Source organism: Eschrichtius robustus, chromosome 13, assembly GCF_028021215.1.
Source record: "Eschrichtius robustus isolate mEscRob2 chromosome 13, mEscRob2.pri, whole genome shotgun sequence".
NCBI lineage: Eukaryota > Metazoa > Chordata > Mammalia > Artiodactyla > Eschrichtiidae > Eschrichtius > Eschrichtius robustus.
Window position 1 is genome coordinate 13368935 of NC_090836.1, and position 26347 is coordinate 13395281.

At 40.2% G+C, this 26347-nt stretch overlaps 1 protein-coding gene across 5 annotated transcripts in view; it reads left to right on the plus strand.

The window, feature by feature from the left end:
• Positions 1–26347, plus strand: part of DERA (deoxyribose-phosphate aldolase) — a 138822-nt gene that overhangs the window by 17721 nt on the left and 94754 nt on the right. For all 5 annotated transcript variants that reach the window (XR_011076022.1, XR_011076023.1, XR_011076024.1 and 2 more), the window contains exons 2-3: positions 23891–23988; positions 25111–25258. Coding sequence is in view for 2 of the 5 variants with exons in the window: in XM_068561343.1 (XP_068417444.1) it covers positions 23891–23988; positions 25111–25258 (246 nt within the window). In the remaining 3 variants the exon portion in view is untranslated. The remainder of the gene's footprint in view (positions 1–23890; positions 23989–25110; positions 25259–26347) is intronic.

Genomic DNA, 26347 nt, shown 5'->3' on the forward strand with positions numbered 1-26347 from the left:
ACCACTGGACTGCCAGGGAAGTCCAGTATAGCTACTTTTCTGAAAGGAAATTGGCCTTTGAAGTCAGACTGCCTGGGATTCAAATCCTGATTCTTCTACCCATGATTTTTGAGTTTTCACACCTATAAAAACGTGGTGAATAAAAGCTAGGCCACAGGGTGAAGATTAAATGAGACATTACATGTAGAGCAGCAGGCATGGTGCCTGGAACGTTGTGAGCTACAATAAGGATTACTTACCCTTCTCTTTACACAGGATATAATAGGAATGTTGGAAAGTTCTGACCTCAGCGCCGAAGAATAACTGATTGTGTACAAGGATATTTGCCAACTGGAATATAACGTGGGGTTGTGAGGGAGAAGTTCAGAGGGTCTAGGGCAGCTGGAGCCCCAGTGTATGCTAGAGTGTAATGGGGTTGAAGTTTGTACTCAGTACTACCCTTATAGTGTTTTGCTTCCCTTCATATGGAAATATATTAAAGATAGTTATCATTGGGGGCTTTTCCCCCCAGTGAGAATTTATCCATCCTAAGTTCTTGTATTTTTTTTAATTTTTATTTATTTATTTATTTATTTTGGTGATCAGCGTTTTTGAAAACTGATAAATAGCCGGACTGTAGAGTGTTTATTGGATGAGTCTCATTGGTGCCATCCTATTTTAGGTAACTAATCACAGACAAGTGCTCATACACTATTACTTGAGAACAGCGATATTTTTTGGTAAAAGTGGACATTGGTTTCAAAATCAAAATAAACAAATTTTAATAGCAAAATCGTAGTGATTCTTCAGAGGTCATTTAAAAAGTATTTGCCTAAAAGGTGAAGTGTCAGGAATAATATGAACTCACGAACTTCCATTAACATGTTTATTCTTTCTTTTTTGGGGGGAGATTAACATACTTATTTAAATTTAAATGAAGTTTTTATTATTATTTTTAGTTCTATTATGTAGCCTTTAAATTATGCTTATGATATTTTGATAGGATTAGTTGTGTGCAGGTCTGTTCTAGCATGTAAGGATCCTTGCAGACTCTAGCTTGTGTGACTAGCACGACGTCCAGCATGGGTAGCAGCTTTATGAATCATGTTTTCTATTAAAAAAAATAAAATGCCCAGAGCATTTTGGGATGCTTTCAGATTTTAATTTAGGAAAGTCTGTAATCAAGTCTCTCATCGAGAGGAAAGAGTTAAATAGGTTTTCTCTGAGGCTCTTAGCTCCTAGAGTAATTAATCAAATCTTCTCAAAGGACTGAGAGATGGATCTTTACCAGTAGGGGGCCAAAGTTTTCCAGCTGCTTGATGAATTTCTCTGAGGTCTAATGATTGCTTCTGAACACTAGGCACACTTAGGGGCTTGGAGAAACCGTTTAGAAGTTTTCTCAGAGTACATTGAATTGAAAGGCTAAGTATTTGGCAATCCAAATGTGGTTTAGTAAGTTTTATGATGTGTCTTTACGAGAGTGTACAGTAGAGTGGTAAAACCAAGATCTTGGCAATGAAATGTCTTGTAATATGGGAAACTATTCACATATTTATTTAAGACGTTAATTTGTCTGAAAAACATGTGGTTTCCAAATTCGACAAGCATATATGAGCCCATGAAGGTTCCTAACTTGCTTTGCCTGGCAAAGTAACAGGTATAGAGACTGAAGAACCAATGCTTGATTTAGGCTGATAGAGTGAGTCTGTTTTATAAAGGCAAAAAATAGGCCAGGTAGAGTGTAAAAGAAAATGTAAAGGACTTTTTGTCTTCTTGCTTCTTAGATTTTTTTCTGCTATCTTTACAAAGCAAAGCGTCTGGGATATGGTGAAATGTCATTTATATTGTAAGTCCATATGTTAACTCTGAGTCCAGAATGTAAGTTCTGGTGGTCTATAGAAAGGAGATGTTGCGTCTTTTAGGAGTATAATGGTATACTTTCTAATGACATTTCTGAAATAGAGGGAAAATGAAATATAGGAATGCCTTGTTTTATTGCACTTAAGTGTACTTGGCAGAAGTTGTGCTTTTTACAAATTGAAGGTTTGTGGCAACCCTGCGTCGAGCAAGTCTATCCTCACCATTTTTCCAACAGCATTTGCTCATTTCTTGTCTCTCTGTCACGTTTTGGTGACCCTCGCAATAGTTCAAACTTTTTCATTGTTATTATATTTGTTATGGTAATCTGTGACTTGGGATCTTTGATGTTACTATTGTAATTGTTTTGGGGCGCCACGAACCACACTCATAAGATGACAAACTTAATCAGTAATCGTTGTGTGTGTTCTGACTGCTCTACCGACCTGCCATTCCCCCATCTCTTTCCCTCTCCTCAGGCCTTCCTATTCCCTGAGGCTCAACAGTATTGAAATCAGGCCAATTAATAACTCTGCAATGGCCTGTAAGTGTTCAAGAGGAAGGAAGAGTCGCACATCTCTCATTTTAAATCAAAAGCTAGAAATGATTAAGCTTAGTGAGAGAGGAATGCTGATAGGCCTCTTGCACCGAACAATCATCAAGTTGTGAATGCAAAAGAAAAGTTCTTGAAGGAACTTAAAAGTGCTACTCCAGTGAATACACAAATGATAAGAAAGCGAAGCAGCCTTATTGCTGATATGGAGAAGAGATTGTAGTGGTCTGGATAGAAGATCAAACCAGCCACAACATTGCCTTAAGTGAAATTCTAATCCAGAACTAGGCCCTAGCTCTCTTCAATTCTGTGAAGGCTGAGAGAGGTGAGGAAGCTGCAGAAGAGAAGTTTGAAGCTAGCAAAGGTTGGTTCATGAGGTTTAAGGAAAGAATCCATCTCCAAAACATCAAAGTGCAAGGTGAAGCAGCAAGTGCTGATGTAGAAGCTGCAGCAAGTTATCCAGAAGGTCTAGTTCAAATAATGCAGGTGGCTACACTAAACAACAGATTTTCAATGTAGATGAAGTAGCCCTATTTTGGAAGAGGATGCCATGTAGGACTTTCATAACTAGAGAGGAGAAGTCAGTGCCTGGCATCAAAGCTTCAAAGGGCAGGCTAATTAACTCTCTTGTTAGGAGCTAATGCAGCTGGTGACTTTAGTTTGAAGCCAGTGCTCATTTACCATTCTGAAATCCTGAGAGTTATGCAAAATCTACTCTGCCTGTACTCTATAAATGAAACAACAAAGCCTGGATGACAGCACATCTGTTTATAATACGGTTTACTGACTATTTTAAGTCCACAGTGAGACCTACTGCTCAGAAGAAAATATTCCTTTCAAAATATTACTGCTCATTGACAATGCACCTGGTCACCCAAGAGCTCTGATGGAGGCGTACAATGAGATTAATGTTGTTTTCATGCCTGCTGACAACAACATCCATCCTGCAGCACATGGATTAAGTAAGGAGTAATTTTGATTTTCAATTCTTATTATTCAAGAAACACATTTTGTAAGGCTGCCACGCAATTCCTATGATGGATCTGGGCAAAGTAAATTGAAAACCTTCTGGAAAGTATTCACCATTCTAGATGTCACTAAGAACATTCATGATTCATGGGAAGAGGTCAAAATATCAACATAAACTGGAGTTTGGAAGAAGATGATTCCAACCCCCATGGATGACTTTGAGGGGTCTGAGACTTCGGGCGGGGGAAGTAACTGCAGATGTGGTGGAAATAGCAAGAGAACTAGAATTAGAAGTGGAGCCTGAAGATGTGACTGAATTGCTGCAATCTCATGATAAAACTTGAACGAATGAGGAGTTGCTTCTTATGGATGAGCAAAGACAGTGGTTTCTTGAGATGGAATCTGCTCCTGGTGAATATACTGTGAAGAGTCTTGAAATGACAACAGAAGATCTAGAATATTACATAAGCTTAGTTGATAAAGGCGTGGCAGGGTTTAAGAAGATTGAGTCCAATTTTGAAAGAAGTTCTTCTGTGGGTAAAATGCTATCAAACAGCATTGCATGCTACAGAGAAGTCATTGGTGAAAGGAAGAGTCAACTGATGTGGCAGACTTCATTGTGGTCTTATTTTAAGAAATTCCCACAGCCACTGCAACCTTTAGCAACCACGACCCTGATCAGTCAGCAGCCATCAGCTTCATGGCAGGACCCTTCACCAGCAAAAAAGATTACGATTCACTAAAGGCCCAGATGATGGTTAGCATTTTTTAGCAATAATTATTTTTTAATTAAGGCATATACATTTTTTAAAGAAATAATGCTATTGCACACTTAACAGATTACAGTACAGTATAAGCATAACTTTTATATACACTGGGAAACCAAAAAATTGTATGACTTTATCGCGATATTTACTTTATTGCAGTGGTCTGAAACTGCACCTGCAGGATGTCTGAGGTCTGCCTGTAACAGGATGGAACTTAGAGAATTACTATAGAGAATTTAGTCTTATCTAAAGAGAGTTCTGGTTTTTGCCTTTGGCTTTGGGAGGTAATCTCTAAGTCCTTGAAATGTCCTGCCTGATAAGAGTGGTTTTGGGCCACACCAGATGACCTAACAATGTGGTTCATGGTGAATGCTTTGGGTCATGGGTATCAGGCGCACGGTGACCATGTCTTTGTGACCAAGCCCTAATAAGAGCTCTGGATGCCGAGGCCCAGATGAGCTTCCTTGGTTGGCAGTACCCTGCATATTACCACGCATTGCTGCCAAGAGGAGTTAAAGCTGTTCATTATTCCACTGAGAGGGGACAGCTGGAATCTCTGTGTTTGGAACTCTCCTGGACTCTGCCTCCTATGTCTCTTCCCTGGCTGATTTTAATCCATATTCTTTTGCTGTGATAGACCGTAACTGTGAGTATAATATTGACAGCTTTTTAGCTTTCAGTGAGTTCTAGAAGTCCTTTTAGTAAATTATCAAACCCGAGGGTGGTCTTGGGGGCCTCCCCACCCCACTACTTATAATTGATGTGAGAAATGACTGTTGGCCTGGGAAAATTCCTCCAATTTTTGTATCAGTAAAAAGCTCATTAGGTGCTTTTTGGGCATGAGTGGGGCTTATCAACTGTAGGATGATCCTGCTGGGACATTTCATTGAAAGACTCCCAGTTGTTCAATAACTTTGGGTCTTTCTTCTTGGCCTGGTCCATTTCTGCAGAGTTGAATCCTCCAGTCTTTTGCCTGAGGGAACAGAAGCTAGACTGCTAGTGTTCTCAGGGTAGAGGAAGGGAAGGGAGCTGGTGGTAGCTCTGTATTTCAGCTTTCACTGTTCCTCCTGTTTTCTCTGTGATAATCTTGACGGCAGAAGTAGTGCAGGGTGTTGAGAGAGCACGTTATTAGGGGCACCTAATGTATATGGGGTGTCAGGGAAAGCTTCATAGAGAATGATGAAACTGATATCTGAAAGATGAGAAAGGAGCTTGCCAGGTGAGAATGAGGGAATAGTTAGTATTCTAGGGCATATAAATTTGAGTAGATATGTCAGTATTACTTGGGAAAGGGGAGCAAGTAAGTTGTCAATTTGTTACAACCGTCTATATAATCAGAAAAATAGCACCAGGGATGTAATATCAAAGGCGATTTGTAGCTTGAAGGGAATCCCTCTTTTGGTGGTTAGTTATATTAACTAATTAATACCATGTCTTTTTCAGATATGTAAATAAAGGCAGTGAGGTTCTAAATGAAATTCTTGCTTAGGAGTCAGGATTTAAACTTACCACATTGGGTGTGAGAAGTTGGACTTTGTGAAGAGTTGAATGTTTACGTTAGTCATAAGTTTTCTTGTTAATTTGTCTTAAGTTGCCTGTTGACTTTGTCTTCTAGATGTCACTTGAGGTTTGTTTGTTTTTTGTAGTGGTAATATGACCAGTTAGTGTAGTTTTAAGTAGATGCTGACATTTAGATTAGCTGTTACTTGTACCTAAGTATTCAGATGGCAAACTAACGGTTTGCAAGAACTTTTGAATTTGGCTTTAGAATCCTAGGGCAGATTATAATGACACTTCCCAGGTTTAAAACTTTGAAATGTCTCCCGTTTTTCTGTTGAGTTAGATATAATTGTCTCAATCTGCCAATCTTCATCTTTCAGGCTTTGTTTCTGTTTCTCTCTGATATGTACTTGATTCTTCAGAAAAGAAAAAAAAGTTTGATTTTTCCTGAACTAAATTTGAGTTCTTCCACCTTAGGGTCTTGCTTCGAATGCTGCTGTTTGCCTTCTCAGCTACCCGCCACCTCCATCTCTACCTCTTCATAGCTGTTGGTGCAGTTCTTCCAACATGACTTTTTTTTTAGTTCCCCCACCAGCAAACCCTCACTTTCTCTTAAACTTCCATAGCACTGTCCCCCTTGTTTACTCATTAAAAAAGGCAGAATAAGGCTTAAGGTCCTTATTTCTACTCTTATTGTCACATCTCTTGGTTGCAAGTTATCTAACTAATTTTGGCACCAGGTGTGATAGGACTTACTAAATCTGTTTATAGCTGACTTGAATTCAGATTCCTGTTTATTTTCCCGATGATCTGTTTTCAAGTTTTCTCAGTCTGCTTTAGAGAATGCGTATGTGTTCTAAGTTATCCTTGTTCTGATTATCTCTTCAGAATATCCCCATTTTATTTACATCTATAATTGACATTGTAATTTGATATCAAAGGCAAAAGAGCCTACCCATTTGGCCCTGTTTTTTTTTCCTTTTAACTATTTCTTTCAACTGTTTTAAACTAACATTTTTTTCCTCCCAGATTTTGAAAGAAGTAAATGTTCGTTATACAGAATTGGCGGAAACTGGGCTGTAGTTTTACCTCCTTTCCATTCTATCTTACATACCAACTGATCAAATCAATTAACAGGGGTTCTCCAGTATTTCAAATGTGGGGTCCTCTGTCTAAATTTCAAGATTCTCTGTGACCTGATACCACCTTATCTATGCCACCATATCTTTACTCCCAAACACAACTTTTGGTCATTGTTATTGTTCTGTGAACAGACCATCACCATTCCCATGTTGGTCTTTATTCATATTATACCCATTTGAAATGTCTTCCCTCTCCTTGACTTGCAGTTAATTTCTGCTCATCTATCAGGGCAAGTAGGATTGTTGAAAGCTTCCCTGGCCGGCCTCGCCTTCTCATAGTGACGGAGTGTAGTGACGGAGTTGGAGCCAGAACCCAGTGTCCTGCCTTTTTCTGTACTGTCATGTCCTCTGTTCACCACTCCTGCCCAGATCCATTGAATGATGACTGTCACGCCAAGCTGGCTGGTTCTTTCCTCCTTGTCAGTGATGGCTTTCTAACCTGGTGGGGAAGTTAATCAGCGAAGACCTATATCATCACACCAGCTGTACTATAAAAACATTGTAAAAGTGCCTAGCACAGTCAGTGCCCCATAAACAGTTGTCCGTGGTTTCCCAACTCCAAGTCCAATAATGCCCATATCACAGCACCAGAATGTGGAATTCCTTTCTTCCAGGGCAGTGCTCTGTATCCAGAGCTGGTGCCCCTCATGCTTCTCTGAATCTCCTAACGTGGCAGCCTAGTGTAAGGCCTCAGTAGATGGCCTGTGGGTTCAGTCGTGGTACCACTGCGCTGTTAAAAGTTTTACAGTAAACTCGCTCGGAACTCTAGTAAATTAAAAACGAAATAGGTGGGAACTGTTGGATATTTTAACCACCTCTTTCTTTGACTTCTTGATTCAAGCCAAGAGTACATTTCTCAAACAGCTTTGATAAGTGGACTGCTGAGGAAAACTATACAGTCCCAACCTGGCAGGTTAACAGTTCTTTGAACTAGTTAATGAAATGCTTCCTACTGGAAACCTGGAGAAATACTTAGTTTTCTGAAAAACCTTTTGATAATGCTTCCCCTAAGAGTTTAATAAAAATGCCAACAGAGTAAAAAGTACTGCTTTTTTCATAGATTTCAACATGTTTAAACAATAGCTGGAAAGAGTGCAAGGGAAATAGCTGCTGTTTGGTCCCCAGGGAGGTCAGTCATTGGCTGACACCAGTTTTATAATGGCAAATAATATTTTCAGTGCTAACAGAACTCTTTGGAGGAGAGCTTAGAAAAACAATTGATGGACATCAAGTTAAAGGTATTTTGAAAAGTGAAAAATATGTTAGCTTTGTAAATAAATTGAGGTGAATTTAAAAACATGGGTGCCCATTGCTATGCTATTTTAACCTATAGAGTTTCACTGTAATTTTTAAAAACATTTAATTGAGGTATGTCTTAGTCTATTCAGGCTGCTATAACAGAAATATCATAGAATGTGCAGCTTATAGGAAACAAGAATTTATTTCTCACAGTTCTGGAGGCTGGGAAGTCCAAGATCAAGGTGCCGGCAGATTTGATGAGGACCAGCTTCCTCGTTGGTGGCTGTGTTTGTGTTTTCACTGTAACCTGACAAGGGAAAGGGGCAGGGGATCTCTCTGGGGCCTTTTTTTTTTTTAAAGTATTTGTTTATTTATTTATTTATGGCTGTGTTGGGTCGTCGTTTCTGTGCGAGGGCTTTCTCTAGTTGCGGCGAGCGGGGGCCACTCTTCATCGCGGTGCGCGGGCCTCTCACTATCGCGGCCTCTCTTGTTGCGGAGCACAGGCTCCAGACACGCAGGCTCAGTAATTGTGGCTCACGGGCCTAGTTGCTCCGCGGCACGTGGGATCTTCCCAGACCAGGGCTCGAACCTGTGTTCCCTGCATTGGCAGGCAGACTCTCAACCACTGCGCCACCAGGGAAGCCCTGGGGCCTTTTTTATAAGGGCAGTAATCCCATTCATGAGGGCTCCATCCTCATGACCTGTTCACCTCCTAGGGGCCCCAACCTCCAAATACAATTGCTTTGGGAATTAGGTTTCAACATATGAATTAGGGTAGAGGGAGGGCACAAACATACAGAGCTAGAAGGGCATAATATATACAGTAAAGTGTTCTAATCATAAATGTATTGTTTAGTTTTTACATACCTATATAAGTGAGTTTCAGTGTAATTTGATTTACACATTTGTATTAGTGGAATGTCAAATATTTACATTTTAAAGCTTGAGAAGGAAAAAAAATCATTCTTAGTCTGCCATTTTGTACTTGTGAAGCAGTTTGCTATTTACAAGCTTTTCATATTGGTTTCTGTATGTTATTTATTGCTATAAAGTAAATTACTGCAAAACTTAATGACCTAAAACAACAATAAACATTCATCATGTCACACAGTTTCTGTGGATCAGAAATTTGGGCGTGGTTTAGCTGTGTGGTTCTGGCGTGGGGTCTCATGAGGTTGCAGTCGAGTTATTAGCCCAGGCTGCAGTCACCTGCAGGTTTGACTGGACCTGGGGATCCACTTCCAAAGCGTCTCCCTGCATTGTTTGCAGTTAGTGTTGGCAGCTGGTGAGAGCCCTCAGTTCTTGGCCACGTGGATCTTTCCCTAGGGCTGCTCGAGTGTCCTTATGACATGGCCTCTGACTTCTCCCAGATCCTAGATAGTAAGGCAAAAACCTCAATGTGTTTTATTACCAATTGTTGGAAGTCACACACTGATATTTCTACAGTATCTTATTGGTCACACAGGTCAGTCCTATTCATTGTGGAAGGAGCGTGAATATCAGGAGATAAGAATCACAGAGGGTGATTTTGGAGGCTGACTACATTGGTTTCCCTTATTCATTGTGTTATTTATTTAGCTTGTTTTCGTATATAGTTTCTTTTTTTTTTTTTAAGATTTCAAACATTCAAAAAAGTAGAAGGTCTAATATAAAGAACACCCATATATACCAATCACCTAGACTTAAGAGCTGCTAATAATTGGCTGTGTACTTTGGCAGTTTTTTTTCTGAAACATTTTAAATTAAAAGTACAGACATCGTGACATTTCACTTATAGTTTTTGCATCTTTAAGAAATAAAGGTATTTTCTTGTAATATCATAATACCATTGTGACAATAACCAAATTTTTAAAAAATTTATTTATTATTTATTTATTTTTATTTTTGGCTACGTTGGGTTTTTGTTGCTGCACGCGGGCTTTCTCTAGTTGCGGCGAGCGGGGGCTACCCTTCGTTGCGGTTCCTGGGCTTCTCATTGCGGTGGCTTCTCTTTTTGTGGAGCATGGGCTCTAGGCGCGTGGGCTTCAGTAGTTGTGGCTTGCGGGCTCTAGACTGCAAGCTCGGTAGTTGTGGCGCATGGGCTTAGTTGCTCTGTGGCATGTGGGATCTTCCCAGGCCAGGGATTGAGCTGTGTCCCCTGCATTGGCAGGCGGATTCTTAATCACTGCACCACCAGGGAAGTCCAGACAATAACCAAATTTAAAATAATTCCTTGATATCCTGTAATACCAAGTACACATTTAAATTTCCTTGGTTGTCCCCATAGGGTATTTTATAGCTGGTTTGTTCAAGCCAGGATCCAAAGAAGGACCTTGCATTATATTCAGTTGTTGTATTTGTCTCCCTTAATCTGGAACACCCCCATTTTTTTTTAACTGCCATGAGTTCGATGATACCGGGTTACCTGACCTGTAGATTGCCCCAGCTTCTAGATGTATCTGATTATTTCCTCATGATGTCGTTTAACTTATTTCTCTATCTTCTGTATTTTCTTTAATTTGGAAGTTATATCTTGTGTTAGTCTGGGTTCTCCAGAAAAAAAGAACCAATAGTAGATAAATGGATAGATATATAGATCGATAGATAGATCGTTATATACATACATACATACACATATATATAGAGAGAGAGAGAGAAAGAGAGAGAGATTGATTGATTTAATATAAGGATTGGCTCGTGTGATTTTAGAGGCTCAGAGGTCCACACCTGCAGTTGGCAGCTGGCGACCCAGGAGAGCTTATGGTGTAGTTCCAGTCCAAGTCCAAGTCCAGAGCTAGGAGAATCCTGATGTCTCAACTGAAAGACAGTCAGGTAGAGAAGGAGAATTCTTTGTTACTCAGCCTTTTATTCTATTCAGGTCTTCAATAGATTGGATGAGGCCCACCCACCTTGGGGAGGGCAATATGGTTTACTCAGTCTTCAAGTGTCGACCCCATCCATAAACACCCTCACAAGACACGCCCAGAAATAATGTTTAACCACATATCCGGGCACCTTGCAGCCCAGTCAAGCTGACACATAAAATTAACCATCACATATCTAAAACTTGATTAGATTCAGATTAACAGTTCTGATAAGAGTACTGCCTAAGTGGTGCTGTTTATTTCATTTTATATCATATCCTGAGGCACAAAACAAGGCCTGAGTTGGATTTTGATAAGGGTGACCTAGCATTCAAACTAAATAATTTTGATAGTGAAAAGGGGCACTATAAATACTTAAAATGGTACAATTGAAAAATATTTATTGATTGACAGATTGTTTTTATTTTTTGGTGGGCCTTCTATTCAAGAGAAAATAACTATTCAAAAACTTGTAAAAAATTCATCCTAAAAGAAAATATATTCACATGCATCAAAATAAAAAATGTATTCCTATTAATTTTTCAGCATTATAAAATAACATAAGTTGAATTATTACTCAGCTTTAATTAGTTTCTTAGCTGTATCAATCTCTGATATCATGCCATTGGTAGTTTTTTGAAGAATAGTTTTTTCGATTTCTTAAAGTATTAAAATGTTCAGCAATTTTTTCAAACTTTCATTTTATATTTCTTAACTTTGAAAGCCTTGACACCTTCAGTTGATTTTTCTCTGTGGAACATAATATTTTTAATTGGCAAAATATTTACAAATGCTGAAGGTACTTGGTGAACTTAGAACACATTCTGTAAATGGAGAGTATTCTCAATTCTCATGGGTTTTTGTATTGAAATGTGTAAATATTTCAGCACAAGTAGTTTCACAGTTAATGTATTTTGCTCCATTCTGAGGCAAAATAATATATATTTTTATAAGACAAAACTTGTCAAATAAGATGTCTCAGTTTATGATTGTTTTGAAGGTTTTGTTAAGTTTATATACTGTAACGTCACAGGCCCTCTCACTTTCGTTTCTGTGGCATTGTGATTTATAGTAAGAAATATATATTTAGTGTTCATCCATCCTCGGCACAGAGCTCCTAAACCCTTCAGATTTCCTATGATGAGAGCTATGAAGGTGTCTGTTTATGTTAATGAGGTGGCTTTTGGGCCTCACCTAAGCATGGGGCCTGGCTGCCTAGAGAACCAGCCACTGTAGGTTGTTGGAACTTTCTCTGCCTCCCCTTAACTAACCTGTGGGTTAGGGAGAGGGGCTGGAGGTTGAGTTCGATCGCATATCATGGCTGGTGATGTAATCAATCATGCCTGTGTAATGAAGCCTCCATAAAACCCCAAAAGATTAGGGTTTGGAGAACTTCTGGCTTGGTGAACATGTGGTGATTCAGGGAGTCATTCTCTTAGAGAGGACTTGGAAGCTCTTTGCCCTTTCCCCCGCCTTTCCCTTTGCATCTCTTTCATCTAGTTGTTTCAGCTATATCCTTCTATAATAAACTGATAATCTAGTATTCCTGTGAACCGGTCTAGCAAATTAATCGAATCCAAGGAGGGGGTTGTTGGAACCTCCAGTGGTAGGTCGGAGACACAGGTGGTAACCTGGACCTGCATCTAGGTCTAAAGTGGGGAGAGGTAGGGGGTTGGGCAGTCTTGTGGGACTGAGCCCTTAACCTGGGGAATCTGATGATAATATCTCTGGGTAGATAGTGTCAGAACTGAGTTGAATTGTAGGACATCCAGCTGGTGTCTGGAGCATTGTGGTAGTGTAGGAAACCCCTTCTCCCCACACTGGAATTAGGTGTAGAACCCTTAAGTTCTTTCCAGTACAGAAAGTAAATGTATGCAGTTTAAAATAGGAGCTTAGAGTAGCCAGTCTCCAAAGATGGACCAGGTCTCCGGGATTGATGTCTTTGTGTCGTCCTCTGCTGCAATGATTCAGGCTCACCCCGAGACTCACTGTAACCACAGAAGGTGAGAGAAGTGATAATAGCTGCTGTATGATTGGGGAGCCCTGAGCTGCTCTGTGAGAAGTTCAGCTGCCCTGTTGGAAATGGCACGTGGAGAGGGGGGCGTTCGGGCCGACATGGAGGTGTCCCGGCAGAGCCCAGCCTCCTGCCGCTCCTCTGAGGCACCGGACACGTGAGTGCAGCCATCTCGCATGTTTCAGACCCATCATCATCGGCGGCCGCCACACGAGATCTCAAGTGGGAGCAGTAGAACCGCCCAGCTGAGCCCCAGTCAACCAACAGAATCCGGATAAATAATAGAAGGCTTGCTGTTTTTAGGCATGACATTTTGTGGTGGTTTGTTACACAGGGATAGATGGTAATCAAAACAGCTAAGTCGAGATATTCCAACGTACAATTTTAGAAATTTAAAATTCAGCCTGTACGCTAGTTGAAATCTCATTTGTCCAAGTCCTCTCATTTGTAGAGGAATAAATTTCAGTGTCTTCCTGTTTGCAATATTTACAAACAATTGTCAACAATAGTTGTAGTTCACTAAGTTTCCAAGGCTGGAGGCTTTGGATGTTTTATTTATTTAATAAGTTTTTGTAAAAAAAGATTTTTCAACTGATATTGAAAAAAAAAAAGTAAAGCCAACATTTAAAGGTCTCATTTATAAAATAGTTCAAGACTTGTGTATGTCAGCGTAGGCTGATTGACAAAATGGTTCTTCCTCTTCAAAGAGTCAAAGGTTCCTAATAATCAACTGGTGATAACCAGCAAAGAGATAGTGCACACTGCCAGGAAGAAGTATTTATTTTTAATTAAACATCAGCTTTCTCACAAAGATCAGGTAGTTCACTTATTCTGTGTATATATAAAATATTTAAAATTTGACAGCTATGGCTTGTACTTTGATTGTTAGACTGTGGAAGCTTATTTGGATGAAATTATAAGTTAGGTGTCTATCACACAAATCCAAGTGTATTTCTGCTCCCTGTCTTTCTTAATAAGAACATTGTTTTTATTGTGATGCTATACTCCAACAAAATTTGCATCTGTGTCATCTCTGCAAAATCAAATAATTATTTGTTCAGTGCTAACCTCTTTAACTGAATTTACACTGGCAGTCATAATAATGTCAGGTGTTTTACCTTCAACAAATAGATTTCTGAAATTTTTTTCTTTGATTTAATGTTAGGTTTTTAAAAATGAGCCAATATTTGAATTAATTTAACTCATTTTTCTCTTTAAAGCACCCATGACTTATATAAAACTTATAGTTTTTAGTTGTTTGTGAAATTCTTCTGCTTCTGGAGCCAACAGATTAATAACTACTGCTTTACTTCTTGTACATACAGTAGAATTTTGGTTGTGAAAACAAGCACTGTTTAGAGTACTCATTTTATCTCAATGAAAAGTCATGCTTCAGAGTTTTATGTAACTGTATCTTCTGAGGCTTCTGTTAAATTGCCATCTTTAAGCACAGGCTTCTTAACTGCTAATTTTTTAAGTAAATGTGAATGTTATTTAGTAGATTCGGGTCTTGTAGAGATATGCTGGCCTATGATAAATATTCAGAAACATTCTGTGTAAATTATAGATCATCAACTTTTCTAAGAAATGGAAATTCAGAATTTAATTTTTCATTAAACATTTTTTTTTTTTTTTTGGCTGCACCACGCTTGAGGGATCTTAGTTCCCTGACCAGGGACTGATCTCGGGCACTTGGCAGTGAAAACGTGGAGTCCTAGCCACTGGACTGCCAGGGAATTCCCTAAACATACTTTTTTGAGTTCATTGTTGCTGATAGATTTTTTTTTTTTTTTTCAAAATAAAAAAGCCTAACCCCAAATACATACTTTCAGGCTTACAGAATATAAAAATGATAAAAGCAATGCTTTCAGTTTGCGGTCCCTCAGGAATCTAGAGGTCCCCTACACATACGCCGTGGCCACCTAACCTACAGGTTCTTTTGCTTCTCATGCCCTGCTGACTGCTGGCATGGTGCGTCTGTGTCTCTTGCAGGCTTGGGCTCAGGCCAGGGCCCTAGCAGCTGGTATGTTCAGAGGCACAACATCATGCATATTTCTCCCACCACCACCCAAGACTGGAGAGTGCCCCCAGTATTGCAAGTACCTGCCCTCATCAACGTATGTCCAAAATGCTGGTAGTGTTAGTTTTGTAATGGCTGGAGGAAGGGTGGGGACAACAGTGAAGTTTTGGTCTCTACAGAGAGACCCACATGTCCAGCTGAGATCTCTGTTCACTGCTCTTGTCTGTCACACACTGTTACCGGTGAGGGTGGTAGAAGCTGGAGTCTACCAAACCCATGCTGGTTTGTTTTAAGTTTGTTAAAAAACGAAATATACGGGACAAATGCTAAACCAGATGGGACAGGGGGTGTACACTGGGCATGTCCTGGGTGAACTAGGATGATGTGGTTCCCCTAGTGAGGACCGATATGTATGTATATGTTTATCGGTCTCTTCTCATTAGAAGAAGCTCTGTGAGAGTAAGGGTTTATTTGTTCTTCTGCCGCTGAATCCGCAGAGCCTACATCAGTGCTGGCACCATCGTGGGTACTCCTTTGATGTTGGTTGAATGAATGGATAAATGTAATTCATAGCCAGAATTGCATTTATCAAGCTTCCCATGAAGAAAGTCCTTTGTCTGTCTCATATCTCTTACGTCTAAGCTGTTGACTTTGGGATGGAGACCCCCATAGACTCTGTAAGTAGGCCTAGAGCCATTTAGTCTGGAAATGCTGGGGTCCTGTGCACCTTGAGCCTGGACCAGAAGGGGAATGTGATCTTGGGGAAAGTCTGCACTCTTGGCGCCACAGACTCCTTACCTACGGGGAAGGGCACTGCCATGGGAGGGCCAGAGCAGAGCAGGCTCTCTAGAGTGTGGGCCCGTCTTGCCCAGGTGTGACGTTGGTATCATATAGGATCTGTCTGGTGGCCCATGGTGCTAAGGTTTTGGTGATCTTTTCTATGGGAGCAGTAACAGTGGCATCTGGTATTATCATTTCTTCCTGGCACTGCAGTTGTGTCAGGCTGGCCTTGTGGAAGATCTCTGTGGCCAAGGATTGGTCGTGAAAGGTTTGGTGGGGTGAAATGCCCCAGGGAGGCGTTGCACATGCTGATGCCTGGGCTACCGCAGCAGCCGTCTTACTGGTCTACCTACTCTTGTCTACCTCCCTTTCCACCTGTCCTGCACACTGCTACCTGGCAGTGACTCTTAATTCCAAAGAGTTAAGTATATTTTGTTTTTACTGCTCGATAAGGTAATGCATGCTCTTTGTAAAAAGTTTAAAGTATTATGTAAATATATAACATGGGAAATTAGAAATCTTAATGTAATTCTACCTCTGAAGAGAAACACTTTTGTCAATTTGGTATACATTGTATTATTTTTTTGCACATACCAACAGATATATGTTTTATATTTTTGGTATTTTTAAAACATTTTTAATTTAAAAAATCACTGCTGTACAGGTTACTTATTTTCACTGAGTAATGAATCATAATCAGTTTTCCGTGACAGTACTTACTGATCTACCTCATTCTTTTTAATGGCTGGATCATATTCTATATTATAGATTTGCTGTGTTTCATTGAGCTGATCATGGATCTTGGTGTCATTTGCAACAATACTACCATAAATACCTTTTCATATTTGCATTTGCATACTCGTGTAAGCATTTCTATGGGACATATACTGTATGCTGATTAATTTTTAGTAAATACTTCTTTAACTCTGTTACAGCCCGGTTTGGAAATTTTCAGTGGCTCTGATCACTTTTAGGGTAAAGTCTAGAGCAGTGCTGTCTAATAGAAATATAATGTGCAACACAAAGTAATCTAAAATCTTCTAGTGTGCATGTTGTAAAAAGTAGAAACAGGTGAACATAATTTTAATAACACTTTATTTAACCAAATGTGTCCCACATATTATCATTTCAACGTGTAGTCAGTATCAAAACGTAGCTAAAATGATATTTTACAGGTATTTTACATGCCTTTTTTGTACTAAATCTTTGAAATCTGCTGTGTATTTTGTATGTAAAGCACATCTCAGTTTTGATGATCCGCATTTCAAGTTCTCGAAGAGTTGCATGTGGCCAGTGGCTACTGATGGGCTAGCACAGATCTAGACTCCTTAGCCTGGTACTTAAGGAGCTTTACAGACAAGCCACTGTCAATCAAGTAGAGCCAACCTGCATTTGTTCCTGATATTCCTGTTACCCACAAACCTCTTGTACTTCCTCTATATTTTTAGCGAATCCTGCCCATCACTTGGGCAATAAAGATAATTCTTTATTGTGGGAGGTGGTACCATCAGTCCTGTGCATGTAGGAAGTTTACCAGCATTTCTGGCCTCTGCTCACTAGATGCAAGTGGCGGTTTCCCACCCGAAGCTGTGACAACGAAAAATGCCTCCAGGTTGAGAGCCATACTTCAGGGTCAATTTCAAATCTTTGCGTATCCATGAAGGGTTTTTTTGGCCAACTGGATGAGCCTACTGTAACCTACCCTTCATCTGAACTTGACTTATTGGCCAGCCAGTGTGGTAAGTATGTTATAGGGAAGAAACATTTAGTGGTCAAGTGTGAGAAGTGCTGGATTAAAGAAAATTCCAGAGGTTTCTTAAATGTGGGCTTTCTCATAGAGTTTAATAAGCTGCTGTGCCTCTGCATCTCCAAGAGAAGTTTTCCCATCTAGCATGGCCCGAACTTATTGATCATTGTCATAGACATTTATCCTTTTCTGCTCTTCAGCAACCAACTCACATCCTCTTAGTGTTGGGAGATCTCCTAGTATGTAGACTCGGTTGGGGCTACTACAGAGGAAGGAGGAGATCTTTCCTCTGCTCCCGGGCCCCGCAGTCACACATGGGTCAAGTACCGGGTGTGTTTATATGGACTTGGGGCCCCGAGTGAGTTAAAGATGGCAGTGGTGTTCAGCAGCAGCTGCTGGTGGCATCTTGGCCAGCCTGTTGCTCTTAAACGCTGGCATTATTCTTCCAGCTTTTGGCTCTCTGTTATTATCTTTGGTTCCTGTCTGTTTTCTGAGCTTGTTCTTCTCTTCTCCATTATCTGAGTTCTTAATATCCTTCCTTTTTTGTTTCAGTCAACAAAGTCAGTTTTCATCATTTTTCAACTGAAAGATTCCTAACTGATGGAACCTGTGGGGTCAGTTGGGAACTGCTGGTTGAAAGCATTGCTTTTTGCTCTCATGTGTGGGCTTACATTTTGTATTATTCACTTCCTTTCCTCCAAAAGCTTTTTCAGGAGAGGAACAACCTATTTACTGCCATTGCATTCCTCACACCATTTAGCACAGCGCCTGTACTGAGGAAACGCTAAGTGGAGAGGTTGTAGGACTTGCACGTGGGCACTCCGTTCCACCGAGGAGTTATGTTTATCTAGCTATGTAACTGCAGCCACCAACTGCTGCTAAGCTTTTGAGGCTGATAACCAAGTGATGATGGGCATCCTGGGAACAAGTGGAGCTGAAATAGCCAACTGAGGACTGGACCAAACAGTATTTTAGGTGCCACAATAAACGATTGGGTTCTCCTTTCAGTGTCCTGAGTAACCTGCTGACAATAGCTAATAAATGGAGGAGTATAATTGACAGAAATAGGCAGCTGATTACTAAAGAGCAGCAATAGTTGAGAAATGGCTGATGTCTCAAGGAGGGATGAAGGATAAAAAGAAAGTGAGGAAGCTTTAGAATCCTGATGTGACACTACTGTGCAAAGCCAGGTGCAGGAATGCACACGCCTTGTCACATGAACCCGAACTATCTTCCGCTGTGATGATGTGTTCTGAAAGAGTGGTGTAACCCATGTAGCTGGGGATGCAAGACCGCCTGATGGAAGAGGAGTGTAAGCAGAGAATAGACAAGACTGGTGCAGAGGAAACCAATTGGCAGATCAAGTTGGCCTTCAGCTTGGTGCCAGCAGTCTAACTGAAGTGTTTTCAGAGGGTGTAGTAAACTCATCACTCACCTGGACTTGGATTGGTAACCTGAAGAATGGTCTGGTTGGTGAACGTATGTGGGTTGGGACTTAGAGATTTAGGAGCAGAGTTGCTGTGGGGAGATATCATAGTAGCAAGGCTTTGTGGGCTGTGACAATATATGCTGCTAGGTTGCTGGTGTTTTAGTTCCTGGACTGTCCACCTGGGTTCTAAGGACTGGGCTTACACAGTAGACTGTTAGAAGAGTTGGCTAATGTCCAGTGGGGACATGGATGCCCTGGAGGGCTCACCCAGGGTTTATTGCATGCTAGACCAGACCTTGGGAAGAAGACTCATTCCAGACCCCACCTGCTGGAAAGGATGAGGCTCCCAGCACAGTTTCTGTCTTGTATCTTTATGGCTTAGGACCTGGGCAAGGCTGAGTCTCCTTACTTATGTAAATTGAATATCTTCTTAGCTTGGCTGGATCTGGCATATATTGACCTTCAGGGCTCTTTTTTTTTTTTTTAACAAAGCTAACCAAGGCTAAGGTTGAAAGACCAGACATGATGAAGTTGATATTTCACCAGTTTCAGTGTCTGAGGTAAAAAATAAATTCCCTGTGATGCAAGGGGTTTATTGAGCACCTATTTCTGTGCTAGGCACTTGTAACTGATTCCTGGGAAGTTGCAAATTAGAACTGAAAATAAACAACACAGAAATAATAGACATCTGTGTGCCTACAATAAGAAGGGGTACTCAGTAATAGACTCTGGGATTAAAAATGTACTGCACAAGAAAGGGGTGGGGTGGGAGGAATTGGGAGACTGGAATTGACACATATACATTATTGATACTATGTATAAAATAGACAACTGATGGGAACATACTGTATAGCACAGGGAACGCTACCTAATGCGCTGTGGTAACCTAAACGGGAGGGAAGTCCAAAAGGGAGGTCGATATCTGTATGTGTATGGCTGATTCATTTTGTTGTGCAGTGGAGGCTAACACAACCTTGTAAAGCAACCATACTCCAATAAAAATTAATAAAATAAATGTACTGCACAAGTGCATATGAAGAAATGACTGGAGACAACACTAAGGCACAAATTTGGGTGGTACAATTAAATGTAAAAACCCAGAAAGAATGAGAAGTAAAAACACGGGAAGTTTAGTTTTTCTTTTCCAAATTTGGGCAAGTCTCTAATGAATTATCACAATTGATTTTTCTCCATTGGGAACAAAGGTTGAAATCAAAATACAACATAAACCTCCTTTCGTGGAGTTGTCATTGGTGTTACACGTTTTGGGAATATTGTACAGAAGTACAGGAATATCCATGAAGACAAATGGAAGTGATGGCAAGGCTACAAAGTAGGTTTGCAGGGAAAATGATCTCTGTCCCCACTGAGACTTAAATAGGAAAAAGAATAATAATAAAAAATTGTGAGAGGAGTATTTGAGAACAAATTCATAATGAAAGAAGGGCCTGAAAGCCACCAAAATGGCTTACTAAGAGGAACACTGGGATTTTCTTCACGGGACAGTTTTCAGAAAGGAGTATCAGCACCTTCCAATTGTGGCTTCACGTCTGTTCTCCCCAAATGCCCGTGTACTTGAAACCCCTCCTGGCCCCATAAGAGAAGCTTCTATGATCCTGATGAGATTGTGTGCCTTAGAATCACTTCTCCTGGAAGAAAAGACGCTAAAGGGTACTCGAATAAAATATTAAAAAATGGTGAAGGACATAACAAAGGCCAGTCAGTCCTTTCTTTTCCCCAGACCCCATAATAGGAGAACAAGGGTTATTTGATGAAATTAAGGAGTAGCAAATTAAGTGCTAATAAAATGGGATAGTCACTTATATAATTCATTACCGTGGGAGGTCACAGAGGCAAATTCTGTGGCTGGATTAACTATGGGGCTGGATGATTTTACGACCACTAAAGATATTTTTAGCAGTGATACTGTGGGAGAAGTAATCCTATTACATTCTCCCAGAGATGGTTTGCAGGGACCTCTCTGTCAAGTGGTGTCTGAAACGTGTGAGAGCAGGCCTCGTGGGTTCTAACCTTTGGTGAGGAGTTGTACTAAAAATTAGTTTTTAAGGGGAATGTCCTCAGGTATTCCATTCCTGTCTCAGTCCCAACTTCTCTTGTGGAGATCCAAAAGCCTTTAATCAGAAGCAATTGGGGTACAGAGTTTCATTATACAAGATGAGGAATTCCTGGAGATCTTTTGTATAGCAATGTGACTATAGGTAACAGTGCTCTGTTGTGTACTTGAAATTTGCTGAGAGAGTAGATCTTAAATGTTCTCAGCATACATAAAAAACAAAAAGAAAAAAGGATACAGTAAATGTGTGAAGCAATAGATAATGTTAATTAGCTTGACTGTGGTGATTAGTTCACAGTGTGTACATTTATCAAGACATACACCTTAAATATATACTATTTTTATTTGTCAACTATACCTCAACCAAGCTGGGGGGAAAAAGTAAGCACGACAAAAAACAAAAATAAGAAGAAGCAATTTGGGAAGACATCGCCCAGATCATTTCTGGTCTTCGGGAACCCTTAGTTTATTTCTTGCATGCCACCCGTGTGTCAGGTACCTTGCTTGGAGCTTTAAAAATCTGTTGGGAATACGCACATCTGGACAAATCAGTGCCATTCAGAATGCACTAAAGATGGACTGTAAGTATTGAAAGCATGGAAGCACAAAGAAGCAAAGGAATAGCTCAGCCTGTGTAGTTCAGGGAAGGTTCACAGAGAGGGCGGCAAATGAACTGTCAAGATAACGGAGGGCATATTAGGTGGAGGGAGCAAACAGCACACACAGGTCCAGAGACAGAACACGAGGTGATGTGTCAGTGAACTCCCAGGAGTTTAGGAAGGCTGTGCCTCAGGGTTGGGGGGCGTGGAGAGGGAGAAAATGGCACGTGAGGGAGGATGGAGCCCGATGGTGAAGGGTCCTGGGGTGGCCTGAGACCTCCCTCCTGCAGCAGGGCCTGGGGGTGGGGAGGGGAGCTTCTAGGAGATGTCATGTGACTAATTAAGGACCACCCCTCAAAGCCTTGCCCTACCGCCTAGGCTTCCCTCTTTTGGCCACTGTCAGCAGTGTCTTGGCGGTCAGCCTTGTATTTCACACCACTCCTTACTTCAGTAATTTTGACTGTTGGCAGGGAAACAATCTTTACCAGAAACCTAATCACCATTATTAGTAGTTTAAAAAAAAAAAAAGCCTCTCCAGCCTTTGGGTAGAGAGGGGTCGTTACAGGTCTTAGATAAATTGGGATGAGTCTAGCGTGTCTGCCTGGTCTGACTCTCTTGGCCTCTACCTAGACCCAAATCAGTCTTTGGGTGGAGAAGAAGAGGCAGATTTCATGTCCCTGACCGTAGACTCCCATTTCCTCTGTGAAGCTGGGTCAGCAGACAAGCTGGAAAACATACAATGTCTTCAAGGAACAGATGGATTGAAACATTAAAAGTCTGTTTTGTTACAAGATTTTGACTAACAAAATAACCAGAAAAAAAAGCGCTCAAACTTTATTCCTTCTTCAGTGATATTTATTAATTTATTTTATTTTTAATTTTTTAAATCCTTTTTTTTTTTTTTGGCCGCACTGCCCAGCTTGTGGGATCTCAGTTCCTTGACCAGGGATTGAACCTGGGCCATGGCAGTGAAAGCTGGGAATCCTAACCACTAGGCCACCGGGGAACTCCCTTCTTCAGTGATATAAGAATATCATTATTAATCACTCAGACTCTAATTTGGAATTTCTACACCGTTAATATTGATAAGAAGAACTGAATGGAAATGAGAGAGAATGTCTTTTGTAGAAACTGGTTTTCTTGGTGGTCTTATCTCTGAGGTGGATGCAAATACTTTATTACTATTATGACATGTGTTGTTACATAGTACGGTATGCATTCAGTAGTTTTCTCCATCTCATTATAAAGAATTGTGTAATTGTGACATGTTTCCTAATGAATCACCTTTCCCACAAGTCTTTTTTTTCTTTTTTTTATAAATTATTTATTTATTTTTGGCTGCATTGGGTCTTCGTTGCTGTGCGCGGGCTTTCTCTAGTTGCGGTGAGCGGGGGCTACTCTTCGCTGTGGTGTGCGGGCTTCTCATTGTGGTGGCTTCTCTTGTTGCGGAGCACGGGCCCTAGGTGCGCGGGCTTCAGTAGTTGTGACTCGTGGGGCTTCAGTAGTTGTGGCTCACGGGCTCTAGAGCGCAGGCTCAGTAGTTGTGGCACACGGGCTTAGTTGCTCCGTGGCATGTGGGATCTTCCCGGACCAGGGCTCGAACCCGTGTCCCCTGCATTGGCAGGCGGAGTCTTTTTTTTTTTTTTTAACATCTTTATTAGAGTATAATTGCTTTAAAATGGTGTGTCAGTTTCTGCTTTATAACAAAGTGAATCAGTTATACATATACATATACATATACATATGTTCCCATATCTCTTCCCTCTTGCGTCTCCCTCCCACCCTCCCTATCCCACCCCTCTAGGTGGTCACAAACCACCGAGCTGATCTCTCTGTGCTATGGCAGGCAGATTCTTAACCACCGCGCCACCAGGGAAGCCCCAGTGCACTAATTTCTAATACACTTTGAAAAATTCTCCTTTGAGGAAAGAATGGGCTGTATCCTATCAGCATCTAGTAGTTATTAATTTTATCAGCAAGGAGGTAGTGATGAAGGATTCCTTTAAGCCCCAGTATTAATTCACCTATGTGTTTATTAACCATTCATTCTCCTGGACTGGACACTCACAAATAAGTCTCTGCTGGCAGAAGTGAGGCCCGTGGCATGAGTAGCACATTTTCCTCCATTGTTAGACATATCTGTGTAATGAATCAGTACAGGTTCTCCTAGTTCCAAACGTACTTGATTTTACATGAAGTAGGCCTTTTCATGGCTGGGCTTCCTTCAACGAGGTTAGTTATTTGTAGTTCAGCAAAAAAGAAATATAAGGCTTAAAAGAGCTTTGCTACTTAGTGATAAATCTATCCTTTCAAGGACCATGTAAAAGCAGGTGAATATGTTTAATAAAACTTTTAAAGTGTTCTTCTTTTGCCTTTAGACCTTAGCTGGATCTCCAAAATACAAGTGAATCAACCGGCAGTTCTGAGGCGTGCAGAACAAATCCAGGCCCGCAGACCCGTGAAAAAGGAGTGGCAAGTAAGGGCTCTTCTTGAGAATTCTCTCCCTGTAGTTTACAGCCCTGGTCTCTTCCCTCAAGGCCACGAGATTGAATTTTGCTCAAGATGCATCTAAACTTAAAAGATTGCAGCTGTCCATGACTTATTTTAATAATTCATATATGATGATGATGGGTTGGAGAAAGATAACACACTTATCCAAACAAGTTAAAAATCTTATCACTCTTGAGTGGCAAAGCCACAAATGAATTTGAGGCATCTTTATTCATGAGTGAATTAAATGGCGTATTTTCTCAACGTATTTATTCAGTTTTCTAGACATACCTTCTTTGGTTGGCTTCTATTTTAATTTTAAAACCGTAGCACCTAAACCTGGTGTGTCCGCTGTTGAGGCCCTGAGGTATGAGTTGACCTTCTTTGACCATCGTGTTTACCATACTAATTAATTTCCCTAAATCATTTTTCAAAATTCGAAAAATGATGTTTCATAGAGTACTTGTGGTCAGCATATTCTTCAGTGTGTACCAACGAAAGACGTGCTATGCATCTCAGGACTAAAAGGAATTCAGAGTTTATTTCACAAGTGATTGAATCCTTTAGGATGACAGGTCACATTTTGCTCATCCTTAGAAATAATCTGATTGAAAAGATAAAAGGAATTCATCAGAATGAGTTGTGAAATATGAATATTGTTTAAAAATTATAATTGGATTAAATTGAAAAGAAACAAAAAACAAAGAAGATGGAGACTCTTTTTACAGTGTCTCATTCCAGACCCCAGGCTGGAGGTAAAATGTACGACAGAAACTCTTGTTCCCAAGTTCTCCCCTAGTGGGTGGCCCTCTGAGGCTCCTTGTGAATGAAATGGAAAAGTCACACGTGGGGAGACTTGATCTATTAGGGATTTCAATCAGTGTTATCTATGGGAGAAAAAACATTTATAAGCTATTTTCTCCCCTTTTATTTTCTATGTGACATTCATCTTTTTGGTCACTCTTGAGCATATATCAGAACATATGCCTTAGAACAGCATAGACAAGAGATTTTAGCACCCATGTGTGCCTAATGGTTCTTTACTAACTAAATGGGTTGGAGATCAATTATTTCTTTAAACCTTGTTTTTAACTTTTCTTCAAACCAGGCTGCTTGGCTCCTGAAAGCTGTTACCTTTCTAGATCTTACTACACTTTCAGGCGATGACACATCTTCCAACATTCAAAGGCTCTGTTATAAAGCCAAGTATCCAATCCGGGAAGATCTCTTAAAAGCTTTAAATATGCACGATAAAGGTAATGCGTACAGTCTGTCTGGTGTTTACCTTTTTTACAATAGCAGTCACTAAATCTAAGAGGACTTAAGATTCAGCTGTTAAAATGATGGTAGCAATAAAATCCATGATAGAATTGTGTACGTAGAGAAATAATTGAGATTCTTCTCTGAAAAACAGCAGAAGAAGAATCTGAGTCTCATTTTTAGGTCAGTTCTTTCCCATCATGGATTAAAGTTGCAAGTATTGAGTTTCTTTATTTTTCTTTCTAGTTCTTCAGTTTCGGAAGTTTTCTATGTAGTGACTCAAATACTGATTCTGATTCCCTAGCCACATATGAAAAAGCCAGTCTCATTACTTAATAATCACACCTCATACATAAAGTATTTTCTGTGAGTAAATGAAATGCTTTTGAGAATAAAATACAAATGGGAAATACTGCAAGCTTGTATATTAGGTTAGATCTTTTGAAAAAAAGTTATACTCACTCTCTTCGTATACATGAAAGAAAAGACTTTCTAAAGTTGCTGTAAGTTTAGAACCTTAACATTTTAGAAATGGAGGAGATTTTAAGAGTCGATGCCCTTGTTTCTAAATGAGGAAACTTGAGACCTGGAAGGTGAAATGGTATTTCCAGGACAATGTGTGTTGTTACTCAATGGGCAGGTTTTAGGAACCAGATCTAAACCATGAAGGGATCCTTCATGGTTCCCAGGTGCCGGTCTATAATGGATGCAACTAGAGATGCTGCATTGGCCCAATGCAGGTATTTTATCCCAAATAGTTTGTAGATAACTTATAGACCTAAACAAACCTACAGCTTTTGAAAAGTAGTATTTTTCTTTTGAGTTGACAATAAAACACCTACCATTTATAGCACTTAAAAGCAACAGCTTTATATGAGTCTTATGCTATTGTTTTACAGTGGCTATTTGATTTTTCAATTTAACTTTTTCAATTTAAGATCTTATTCCTCAAAATGAGGGCTTCAGATCCAGATTTTATTATTTTCTGTAAAAGAGGGAACAGAATTCGTTAAATGTCGTTTTGCTAAACAGGTGTAACTTGTTTTATTGCACTTTGCAGAGACTATGTGTTCTACAAATTGAAG